At 38.0% G+C, this 13,343-nt stretch overlaps 1 protein-coding gene across 1 annotated transcript in view; it reads left to right on the top strand.

The window, feature by feature from the left end:
* LOC150089424 (phosrestin-2-like) overlaps positions 1 to 11,900 on the top strand; it is a 242,447-nt gene extending 230,547 nt beyond the window's left edge. Inside the window, exons 3-4 of the mRNA XM_090368579.1 lie at positions 2,468 to 2,663; positions 10,605 to 11,900. Coding sequence (XP_090224705.1) covers positions 2,468 to 2,663; positions 10,605 to 11,329 — 921 coding nt within the window. The 3' untranslated portion in view covers positions 11,330 to 11,900. The remainder of the gene's footprint in view (positions 1 to 2,467; positions 2,664 to 10,604) is intronic.
* The last annotated feature ends 1,443 nt before the right edge of the window (positions 11,901 to 13,343 follow it).

Genomic DNA, 13,343 nt, shown 5'->3' with positions numbered 1-13,343 from the left:
GGACAGTTTGGACAGTTCCAGTTTTTTTTGACAGTTTGGGAGTTTTTGGAAGTTTTGAGAGTTCCTGTGGGTGTGTCTGAGTGATGTGCGGCTGGAAAGAAATCCCGAGAAGTGCCGGGAGAATCGATGGAATGTGGTAGTGGAAATTGGAACAGTATGTCGCAAAGACAATTCGTTAGGCAAGTCCTGGGAGAGGTCAGCCGCAACGTAGAAATAGGAAGGAGATGCCCAATGAAAGATGGAAACACATATGCTGGAGCTGAATGATAAGGATCGAAAAGTCTCGGTATAGAAAGATAAGGAAGAGTTATACAGTCTGGCTTCTCGATAAAGCAGTAAGGAGAGTCTTAGTAATTTTATTATGCACCCCAGTATCGTCGAGCTGATCAGACGCCCAAAGCGGGCCACAGCAACCCATTTATGGGGAAAAGAGTGAGTTCCTAAACGAAGGAGAATTCCTGTAGATGAGCAGCAGTCCTTAGCCGATGACTAATTCCAGTAGGAGTCTGATGATGCCCTATATTGATGATGATGGCCGCCCCTGAGCTGAGAAAAAGGTTATGTAAAGAGTGATCCCCTAAGCTGTTATGTAAGTACCAGATAATAGTTTTAAGCTTGAATTGAAGGAAAGGACTCTAGGGAATGTTTTAAATTAGTTGATAGTTGATTTGATATTGTTTAGCATAAAGAGAAAGAGAAAGTTCATAAGATATAGATATATGTACTTCATCACAAAGATAAGTTTATTAAGCAAGGAAGATTTAGATATATGTACTCAAGCCTGGTATGTTTTAAGTTGAGACTACAGAGTGTTCTAAGCACATGTAATTTTTTTGGAAGGGATAATTATGTTCTATGCACATGTAATTATTTTGGAAGGGATAATTAAAGAAAGATTATAGCGGGGATTTATAGATCTAGGATAATACACATATAGGTGTTATGCTCACTGCTGTAATCCCAGTTGGGAAGTTTAAATTGTTAGAAGACAAGAGAATGTTATGAGATGTAAACTAAACCAGAAGGAGAAAAGGCAGAAAGACATGAAGAGACATAATATATGAGTTAAGATTATCCTTACATCTTAGCACACATATAATGCTAGTAATTAACATAATACCCAATTGATGATGTATGATATATTCTTTTAATGTATATACTGTGAATAAACAATATTGTATATGTTTATCAAGTGTAGTATGAGTCATTCTGAATACTCAGCCAGTCCAGAGGAGACATACACGAACTTCTATTCCCCCAGAATCTGTGATCTTCTGTGCAGTATACAAGTCAGGTGTTAATGTGGGAGGGGGTAAATTAGGGGGAAAATAAACTGGGAAATACAAAGTTAAGAGAGGTGGGTCTGAAAGTTCAAAGAGATTTATTAATTAGCTACTATTCCCCGAGTAAAGAAAAATAAAAATTCATTTTCACCCCCCCCCCAGTCATAAGTTAGCAGCCCAGATGTGCTACCGTGAAAGTTATTTCTCCTATTTCTGTTGGGTAGGAATTCCAAATATTTAAGCTTCTATATTACAAGTTTCTTCGAAGCTGATTTAGTATATAATGGGACGCGAAAGTCATGGCTGTTCCGTAACATGCAGTTCGTAGGTACGTCTTTGTCCTTTGGGAAATATGCACAGATTGACCTGGTGAAAGCCAGGCGAGTGATGGGCTTCGCAGATTATGCAGACCACTGACTGCTGATAGATTTTTTGAATTTTGTGGTGTCGTCTTTTGCAGTTTCATTCCACACAAGGCCGAGCATGATCAGTGCATTTTCTTTGTAGCCTCAGCTCTCTTTCTTTCATTTTTCCCCCTCGATTTCCAAGTCTGACGGCCCTCAATGCCAGGAGGTCATATGAGAAATGAGAGAGCGCGATCTAAAAATAAATCTTCAAATGAATACTGTATTTGTGCCGTTCAGATATAAATAACGAATCAACTGGTTTCCTTAATCTCGAAATTAAAGACTGCTCGAAAGTAAACAGACTTATTAGCATACATTCACAAACAATTTCCTATTTTTCATTGAATAACTAGTATAGGATCAATATTCTAAGGGCGATCATATCATGACAGATTGCAGTAACAAACAGTACAGTATATATCTGCTGGCCCCAATTCTGACGATAACCCTACTGTTTAATTTAAATTGTAAACCTCCTGGTGAGACTATTACCCAGACCAGCCATCCCTGCGGCACTTTCGGACACTATTTGTATATGGTACAGAATGATGCGTTTCTCAGAGCTCTTTTCAACGGTCTCAACTGAACGAAATGCATCAAGTTGGGCTCTGAACTAGAAGCAATTTTTAAGCACTTCCTTGACAGAAATTCAGACAAATCTGGTTTCAAACGGAACGTATTCACTTGAACTGTTGTTCATTTTCTTTCAAATATTCAGAGTGTTCTGCTTTCATGGAACGAATTCTTTCTGACTCCGAATATCGTTGTGTTTTACAGGTATTTCCGGCCTTACCGTACACAGATGACGACCTCACAAACTTACAGCAAAATCTAATACGAAAGCTTGGATCGGATGCATATCCAATAACCTTACGTGTGTCTTCTTACTCTCCGCCATCAGTGAGGTTAAAACCTGCCAGAACTTATGTTGGAAGTCCACTGGGCGTAAATTATGAGCTGAAAGTCTTCACAGGTAAGTGTATCAAGGCTCGGTACATGCAATGTGTATATACCGAGCTCACTAAGCTCTTGATACCAAATTCCGATAACTTCAATATCATATCTGTTTTTTTTTAGTGTGCTTTTAATAGCTGTGACATTTTCATTTATCATACTCCAAGTTCAGAAAGGATAAAACCTTTCTGAAAAGTACACAAGCATTATGAGTAGATTCGAAACTGAAGTTGAACAAAGTTTTACATTTATATTAGTACCAGGAACTAAAGTGAATAACAGTAAAGCAACCCATGTTCATACAGTTGCAAAGATGGTAATAGTTCCTTAGAAAACTTCGCTTCCACTATTACAATTACAGCCATGGTGGCTCCTTTAGAAGATCTTAACAGCTGAAAAATAAATCCATTTGAAAATCACAAAAAATTGGTGTGTTTCAAAAGGGATAATTCCCCTCTTATACAGATACAGTATTTCGTGGAAACTTTCTTCTCCGCTTTTATATTATACTATTTATTTCTTCCTATACTATTACTTCACAGTGATTAATAAAAGAACAATGCCATCTGGCGCACTGACTACTCAGGTCACAGTACGCCAAATTCCTATGGTATTACTTGTCATCTTTATTGGATTATAAAGCTATGTTGACGATCATATGAATTCTCCTACGAATTTCAGTGCCAAATTCTTTTATTAAACACTAAAGGATTTATACATATCCAAAGACCATAAAGGCCTTCCATACCTCTGTCATATCGATCGCACTGTTCCAAATCTCAAACAGGAGGCCAATGTTTCTAGAGCAGTAGCAGTTGTCTCGCACCCTTTCATAAAGTATAAATTAAATTATTATTTTATTCTTTTTTTTTTGTACTGAATAAAAATACACGATCATCTCCGGAAATGCATTATGTGTTAGCTTTCTTTGTTTATAAGAAAACTAACACGCAACTTTCTTTCAATTTCCTAAGTGGTACTATAGTGCACGCTGCTTATTGCGATCACGGATATGTTATCACTCGTTTAATGTTATCACTTTCATGAAATCCCAACCAGACGTATACTAATGCACAGGGAGGGGAAAAGAAAAAACAATAAAAAACACGCCATTTATTGTACTCACTGCTTCGGTTTATATTATCGCTGTTTTGCCTTATCACGCTTTACGCATGTGCAGTGGAAATAATTATGTAACATACCTAAGGCCGCCGTAGCCTAGTGGTCAGGCGCGCGGGTGCATAAGTACACGTGCCTTGAGTGACCGGGGTTCAAGCCCGTAACTGCTGAATATGGTGATGTTTCTTGTATTCAGTCTATCTTGTAAACTCCTCTGACCGTTTGGTCGTCCCGGAGTATAAACAGAAAATTTATTTAATTAATTTATTTATTTATTTCTTCTTGAACTGCGACATGTTGTGCGGCTAGTTACTGATTTTGCTTTGTACAGTTCGCATAGGCGTCGTTAGTCTGTGAAATAAAGCACTGTATCTGTACTCCTATCAATCTGACTGTTTTACAGTAGAACCTAATTCTTGTTTTAATATTTTGTATAGATTTACAGAAACATTACGATAATTTCATTTTTATTGATGACTTCCTCTAAGAAATAGTGGACAGTTAAAGTATTTTATATTGCTCGAGTTTCATGTTTTCTTTCCGGCCACTTCCACCTTTTATACGTACACATTTCCGCACTGCATCAATAAACAACGCTTAACAGCTGCATTCTTGTTTCGTCGGTTATAGTTATCAAAAGGTTATTCATATCAGTGTAACTGAGTTACAAAGTGATCACAATACGCAGCGTCCACTTTACGCTGACAACCTTCACATATTGGAGGAATTAGAAATCAATATAAAATCAAAAATTTCAGAAGTTACTGCTCAAACACAATGTGAAGTCACATCAGACATAGTGAAAAGAGTTTGCAATCTTTATTATAATTATGTTTATAATAAACATCGAAATGAAACTTATTGTAACCTCTATTATATTTATATTATTATTGAAATAAAACTGAAAATATACTACGAGTGCGAGTATTTTGAATCATCTTAGTATAATAAACTTGATATCAATAAATTTCCCTGAGCATGAATTTATTTATTTTTCCTGCAAAGATGAGAGATGTTCCAAAAATAAGGAATACAAACAGGTATAATAAGTGGAAGAGTTCATGAAGCAACTCAAGTAAGTACTCAACCCATCAACAAAATCGCCGGTAAAAACCGGCGATTTTGTTGATGGGTTGAGTACTTACTTGAACAGCAATAAGAGCGCGTTGATTCCACGCGCTCTTATCGCGTGGGACACGTGCCTAAATGGGCTGGTGATTATTGTATGACCACGATAAAAGGAACCCCTGTCAATCAGTCTGCAGTCATGGAAACAGAATAGTTCATTTCAGTTTGGGTAAGTGCCAAAACATGTCTTCAGCAGGGATACCACAAACACTGAATTACCGTGCTTTGGTGTTACTGCTATTTACATTATTATGGCATTAATTGAAGGCTATTTTTAAAATTTAAAATCAGTAATTAAAATAATATATCTAATAGGAAAATTGAACAATAAAGGTTAATAAAAAAAGAGGTTTTATTCAGTTACAAACTTGTAGATCAAAATTTATAATTCAAAACATGAATTCAACAGAAACTGAACATGTATTTTAATTAACAAATAACAAAAAAAATGAAGTATTTTCTCTCAAAAATATTTAAGTTTATGTTAAGTAGAAATACGGCCCATTTTCCCTTAGAGTGAGACGTCTAAAGCTCCGGTCAAAGTTACTCCGAAATGGGCTGATATAATTTTTTACATTTTCCAATGAACCAAAAAGATAATTATTAACATCCAGCTGACAGTTAGAACATAGTTAAAAAATATATAGCATTATCAAGAAATTTAAGTAACGTTTTCAATATATAGATGGTATGATTGGTTAAAATTTTGAATTGTATCTGAAATATAAAATTTAATAAATTGAAATAAAAATCAAATTAGTAAATATCATCACTTTCACTGGTAGAATCATTTAAAAAAATTGTTCTCATCCGAAGTTTAATCATTTTTACTGAGCTGTATAATAAGCTCATCTACGACTTCTTCAACATGTCCATCTGTTTCCCAATCCTTCTTCTTTAAAAGTTCAATGTGGTTGCAAGTACATTTTCCCTCTTATGTACCTTTTTACTGAAGACCAAACAAATTCAATAGCGTTCAAATCACAATGTATGATGGAATACAAATGGCATCATGGCCTGCATCACTAATGATCTTGTCTACTCTGTAAATATTTGTTTTTGGTACACGTTGTTTTATCAGATCAAAAAAGTTCAGGCTTAATTTTTGTGAGGATCGTGATCTATATATATATATATTTTTTTTTCTCGAGCCAAGGAGTCATATCCTTTTTAGATGAATATTTTGTGGGAATTGGATCAGCCTTTTTGATGTAGTAAGGTGCACTGTCCATACGTATGGCGGAATGAGGAAGAATATTTTGAAGAAGTTTTTCTAACACCCATTTTTCAAAATTTTGACAGTTCACTTGCCCGTGGTAATCAACTGCAGTTGTCCCAATTTTGTACACATGGTCAGCATTGGGAATACAATCAGATGATGTACCAGCATGAATTTCTATAAGTGGATTTTTCGAACAACCATTTCAATTCCAACAGTAGTGCTGCTCTGCCAACATTTTTGGAAAGTCAAATTACTGTCGGTCCAAGTTTCATATAAGTAAATAATCTTTCTTTTGTCCTGTATGGAATTATTCATTGCGCGCAAATATTTATTTCTCCATACAACAGTATCTGGCCTTTCAATTAAAGCTGTTCTCTTGTTGGTGCACTTTTGCCAACTGCAATTCACGGAAAGCAATATTTTCCTCAAAACTTCTATTTTATCTTTCAAAACAGGCAACAATTTGCAAATTGTTGGCACTTTATTTTGTTTTATATAAAATTCGTTTACTGCGTCGCAAATAACGCATCTGTCGAAGTCATCTATATTTCCTTTCAGCTTTTTTTAACGATGTTTTCCGGGTATTGACAACACATTGAAGTTGACCTGCCCGACGTTTTATTCTCTTCGTTGGTGCCAAAGCATGTTTTCTAGCTTGGCAGTCTGGTAGTTGAAGAGCATTGTCGATAGCTTCTTTTTCAAAATACGTCATTACAAAAATAAAACTTTTTCAAACTGTAAAATGCAAAATAAAATGTAAAATAAAAATCGAAAACGCGTACATTTGTAAATGCAAGCAGCTAGTGCTACTTCTGCTAAGTTCTGTTTCCACCACCAGTATGTATTTACAGCAACCCTGCATTGCGAGCACTAACAATATCCAAACAAAAAGGAACTCTTCCGTTTACATGGAGGCTGAATGACTGACAGGGCTCTTCTCAGGTGGTCGGACAGCACCTAAAAAGTGATGTTGCTATGTCTGCAAGTACAGTAATTATATCCTTGTGGTAATACGTGCTGTGCCACAGTGTACATAGCTTTTCGAACAACCATCGTATGTTCGAAAATATTTCCAAAGATAATTGAAAGGGAAATCATGATATATATATATATATATATATATATATATATTATTTTTATGTGTAGAATATAGTAAGTATACATATAAGTATCGAATTTAACTAATGCTACTGATGAAAATACGGTGTACCCTGGGAGCGATATATGTGTTGAACAAAGAGTGGAAGAAAGGAAAAGAAAAGTGTAACGATATAAAATGAAAAGAACCAAAAAGCAAATTTTGAAAAAACAACGACCAAGGTAGAAATAGCATTGCAGTATCTTTCATAATTTTTGTGTCTTCTTCAGAGGTCATCCACCAAAATTATGAAAAGGACAGAAATACCCTTACTTCTGTTTCTGACATGTTCTGTATGTCAAAGAACACGTGTAAGAAACCACGTGGTAAAATCTAAAAAGAATTTTGAATACAAATTTTGAATAAATAATTAAAATCAAGTTATGCAAAACTATTATGTGTTACTAAAGTATAGTTTAGTAACACATAATAGTTCCAACATAAAGAACTGAGACCCGCGGAACAAAAACACAATAAGGTGTCCAGTTTCATGCTGTAATTTCTTACTACGTAAGAGTTTATTTTATAGCTGCGGGGCGATTAAAAACCTTAACAAACTTCCGGGGAGTGCTGGAAGATCAGTAATAAAGACAAATGTTTTCAGGAACAAAAATTAAAACGCTTCCTTGGCCTTCCTGAGTTAAGACTTCTCGAAATTCTGCTTGCCATACAGAGTCGATTGACTGCCGATATGTAGTCGAGTTCTTGAGAACATGCTATAATATTATGTTGAGAGCACTTACTCTAGGACTACAGATATAGTGCTAGCACGATGAAGCATTTCTGCACTAATAGTGGCGGCCAACGGTTTGCCTAAACGAAAGTTTAGCCCAGTAGCGAAATGGTTGTGGAAAAGAGCAACTACATGGTTGTCAGGCACTTCCGATTTAAATCCACAATCCATTCATTATACAGGGTCATCGAAAAAGGTGTCCATGATTTCTCTTTCAATTATCTTTGGAAATATTTGACCGATTGTTGTGATCGTAATAGGAAACAGTGTGGTAACTCACTTAGTTTAATTTGACACCTCAACAACGACATTGGCTGCGCCGTGAGTGAGTGTGTGCAGAATGACTCCTACACGCACCGCCTCAGTCAGTGTCAGTAAGATGGCCGTGTAACAGAAAGCACAGTGTGTTGTGGTACGTTAAATTTAAATCTGTCATAACAGTGCAACATCACAACACACACTGCGCTTTCTGTTGCACGGCCATCTTATTGACACTGACTGAGGCGGTGCGCGTAGGAGTCATTCTGCGCACACTCACGGCGCAGCCAAGGTTGAGGTGTCAAATAAACTTGGTGAGTTACCACACTGTTTGCTGCTACGATCACAGTAATCGATCAAATATTTCCGAAGATAATTAAAAGAGAAATCACGGACACCTTTTCAATGACCCTGCATGTGTGTGTGTGTGTGTGTGTGTGTGTGTGTGTGTGTGTGTGTGTGTGTGTGTGTATTTTTTTTTTTTTTTTTTTTGGGAATACCGAAAACAGCTACACTGCTCGACAAAACAGAACACGCAGAAAACGTGGTGTAACTCGTGCAGCTTGCAATGAAGCGGGACAAAATTTGGTATTGTGATGTACCATAGAATAACGATGCAATGAGGAGACAGCGAGCCAAAAAGGTCAACATTACAGAAGACGATACAAGATGTTTGAATCACATGACACATGACATCAGTACGGCGTATGATCCCTCCAATGGCTAAACAACAGTGAACCATGCTCGATATAAGGGTCTAGAAAATTCTGTGGCAACAAATCCATTCTTTCATCAGTGCAGACCTTAGCTCACCACGTGACCAAGGAGTTGGCTGTTAGCGTGCAATGCGACGCCCATTGGTGTCCCGCACGTGCTCGATCGGATTTAAGTCTAGTGATCGTGCTGACCACTACAGTCGATGGATATCTTCAGTTTCAAGATATTCCTCCACCACTTGAGCTCTATGTGCAGTGGCGTTGTCGTACATGAAAAGAAAATCTGGGCCAACCGCATACCTAAAAAGTTGCACATTGGGTTCAAGGATCTGTTCTTGGTAGCTCTGAGCAGTTACGGTACCCCTAACAAAAACATGAAGAGATGTGCGGCCGTTGATCATTATTCCGCCTACAGGAGAACTCTGCCTACACCGTAAGTATCCCTTTCTCTGATGTTGGAGGGACAGTACCGCATTCCTCGTTGTCTCCAGATGAAATAATGTCTAGAATCTGTTTGTAGGCTAAAAAGGAAATCAGAGAACCGAACTGTACCCCATTTGCCAGGGCTCAAATCACATGGATTTTTTTTTTTTTTACTTTGTTGCGGCCTCCAGGATTTCCCCTATACGCCGGGGTTAATGAGATACAAACCGCTGGCTTTCCTTGCTTAGAGTCCACTTGAATTGAACCGAACCTCCTTAACACAGTCCGGTTGGAAATGTTTTCACCTATGGCCGCAGCAACCACAAGAGACAGTTGATAACAGGACATCGTCTTGCTGTTAGAACCATATAGCGGTCTCTTCCGGTTGACGTGGTCCCTCGGGCGACCTTGGCAAGCTCTATTGTTATGGTTCCTTTCTCCTGGAACTACTTCCATAGTGCCGAGACGACACTGCGTGACACATTAAACCAACGTGCCACCTCCGCCCGCTCGGCTTTAAGTTATCCAACGGCCCGCCATCTCGAAGAATCATCTTAACGACGATGGCTGCCATTCTGTGTACTAGAAATGTGGCTGTCCCACTGAGCAAACCAAAAACGGGAATAAAGTGATGTGGTCGCAACCCGTGTTTTTTAGTCATGAATAATTTGCATAATGTGCGGCTTTGTAAGGCTGTAGGTCGATTTCTATTGGATACTCGGAATTTGCATGCCGAGATGTCTATTATATCAAATATTCGCCTTCGGCGACACTGTTCTCAATAAAATATTCATGAAAAACATTTTGTTCTGTTAATTTTGTCGAGCAGTGTAGTATACAAGATTGACAAGTCAATGGACAAGATATTTTAGAGGTATTCAGCACGGTGCTGATTGAAAAGCATACTCCACCCAACAGCGGTTGCATTGTTTGCAGAACATCACTTGTTTGTCTGAGGGTCGCATCCAGATCGAAAGTCGATGTTTCAAGCAGTTGTGAATTTGTGTGGAAAATAATTTAAAATGAGAGCTTGTTCAAATACTGCTTATTTGACTAACAAAATTTCAGGAAACTTTAACTCGTTGAGAAAGCGTTATCAGGTCTATTTTCACAAGATTCTCAACATCTTCCCGGGATATGTCGTAGGGTTCTTAATTGCCCTTATTAAAAAACTAAATAGCTATTGGTTGAAACTAATTGTTTTTCTTTCTATTGCTACTCAGGGGACTGTGCCGAGGATAAATCCCACAGAAGAAGTACCATCCGAATGGCTTTACGTTGCGTCCAGTATGCCATCCCCGAGAGACTCTTAGTTGGATCGCCACCGAATGCGTCCCTTAGTAAAGCATTCGTTTTCAGTGCTGGGAAACTCGATATCTCTGTGATGCTGGACAGAGAGGTGTACCACCACGGCGACTCCATGCACGTGCACGTGACGGTCAATAACAACAGCAACAAGACTGTGCAGAAGGTGAAAGTGTGCGTCTTGCAACACGTCAACGTGTGCATGTTCACGAACGGTAAGTTCAAGAACATTGTCGGACAGGCTGAAACCGAAGACAGACACCCCATTCCTCCCGGGGCGAGCCTCTCTCGTGACTTCTGTATCAAACTGATGAGCATCCTTAAGTACCCGGTGGCCCTGGCGTTGGAGGGAGAATTTCAAGAGGAGGTTACCAACCTCGCTTCGTCTACCATGATTGCACAGACAGAAGACAAGAACCCTTATGGCGTCATCGTTTCATACGAAGTCAAAGTCAAGGTTGCTCTAGGATGCATCGACAGGCCCCTCACCGTGTTTCTGCCTTTCAAACTTCTTAATTCCAAGGCACCAGACGTATCCTTGGTAGCCTCAGAAAGGAAACAGAAAGGAGACATCGATGAAATCATAGAATCAGAAGAGTGTTATGTAGACGAAGTCAGCGACCAACTGGTTAGGCCTACATAGTGAGAAACTACACCGCTCGCGTTATTCCGTGTCATTTTCCCTTCCATCACTTCACCATTCCTCTGTCACCTATGTCCACCAAGTTACCGAGATTATTCACCTGAGAGTTTATTTCGCAACACCTCCTTACAATCCCTATTTTTGAGCTTGACATTTTACACAGGCACCTAAAAGGGAATTCCGTGGGTCTGGTTGTTAATATTGATCATATACTGATCAGAACAACACACACACACAATGCTATTTTCACTCGTAATTGCAAAACAGAACGCTATTTTATTCTATTTCATTATTTTTTCCCAAATCAGTGCAACTCTGATTGCGCTGATTTAGAAGAAAGGCAGAAATTCGCCATTACAATTTCCGCGCAGAAAGAAATTTTTCCAAGGAAAATAACCCAGTTGATCGAGTTCTTGAGAGGATAACAAGAAATATACACTACTTCATGGCACCGAATCCTTCTAATAATCACTCCTCCACCGTATATTCCAAAAGCTCCAGATTTCAAGCAGACTTGCTTTCACAGCAGATTATGCACGAAAATCATGGGGTCAAAACGGGTGACTTTGTAACGCTTATGTTGAGACAGATCGATAGAAATGAAAATTAATAAGTTTTTCTATTTATACTAAGGCGTGGTCACATATTCGTCTACTTTCTACATGGTAGAAAATAAAAGAATATAACCGTGTACATCCTCAACCGAAAAACGCTGCTATAGTGTAACAAAAGCCTACTGAAGTTCCTCCTGTCGAGACGGGACTTTAACCCACGCCCTTTCCACAATCTGTAAAAGAACAGCAATCAACAGCTACCCTGTCTGCGGGGTAGCTGTTGATCCATTTCACTTCGTGAACAGCAGAATTAACTTAGATGTCAGGAAATTGATTCAGTGAAGAAATAAATAGTCAAATTTCTTGTTAAGATGAAATGCTGTTGGAAGGGAAAAAAGTACGCATTTTGGCTACACGATGCGTAATTCTTTGCGGATTCAGCTTCTTGTTGGTGGATAAAAGGCGAAAAGATTTTGTTAGCAAAATCCGAATACAGCCTTTACCGTATGGGAAATGGACTCCATATTGAGTTTCAATTATTCACAAAAAAAACTTGGTGCTTTGATAATGTTTGTGCTTTGATAAAGTTCTGAAAACTATAACACTGCGTTGCCAGTATCAGTAAATATTTATTTTCAAACCCACAGACAGTTTTTCTTTTTTTGGGGGGGGGGGGAAATTCTGCATTGCTGCTTTCTTTCACAGTGAGATTCTGCATTGCTGCTTTCTTTCACAGTGAGATGTAGATGCGGAGATTTTAAACTCAAAAAGAACACACAAGCGTGTAAAATTCAAATTATGAGGAATTAATTAATGGAGTCAAATAAAATTTATATCATTCAACTATCTTTGAGGAATGTGCAACATTCAATAAATTTCACTGCCGGTTGCACATTTGTTAGTCATTATTTCGGTACTGCTAATATTCTTTTACCACATGTCGTTAACAAAGCTCAGTGGTTATGGAATACTTTCTATTAAAGGATCACTATTGTTCGTTACGTGGGATCATTCTTATAAAATTTTCAGAATTGCATTTTATAAAGTACAGCTTATTACACACTCCGTTTCGAAAATCAGTGCAACCTACTTTTTAAAGAATTATTAAACAAGCTATTTCTTCTTCGCAAAGAAAAGTTGTTTCCTTCGTTAAGCTACAATTACTTTTATACTATTCGGCACCGTAACTGTAGTCGTTTATCACTCAACCATGTCCAGAGCCCCTTGTTAGAGTACAAGTTGTTATACACGATTTTATTCTTAAGAATAAACTTATTTTCTTATCTCTCATTACGTACCTTCCTCCCATCTCTCCTGTCAGGCACGTGTATTTTTGACAGTGTCCTTCCAATGACGTAGAGTCACTGGACTGTTAAGAGAAAATGAATCGATACTTTCAAAAAAGAATCTGTTATGACATTATGCGACTTACTCTAATCCGCACAGGCAGCCTTCTCAAA

The sequence above is a fragment of the Mastigoproctus giganteus genome, chromosome 2, assembly GCF_048544385.1.
Source record: "Mastigoproctus giganteus isolate SK-2022 chromosome 2, ASM4854438v1, whole genome shotgun sequence".
Lineage (NCBI taxonomy): Eukaryota > Metazoa > Arthropoda > Arachnida > Uropygi > Thelyphonidae > Mastigoproctus > Mastigoproctus giganteus.
The sequence above is the reverse complement of the archived record's forward strand: the minus strand, read 5'-3'. Positions and strand labels throughout refer to the sequence as shown.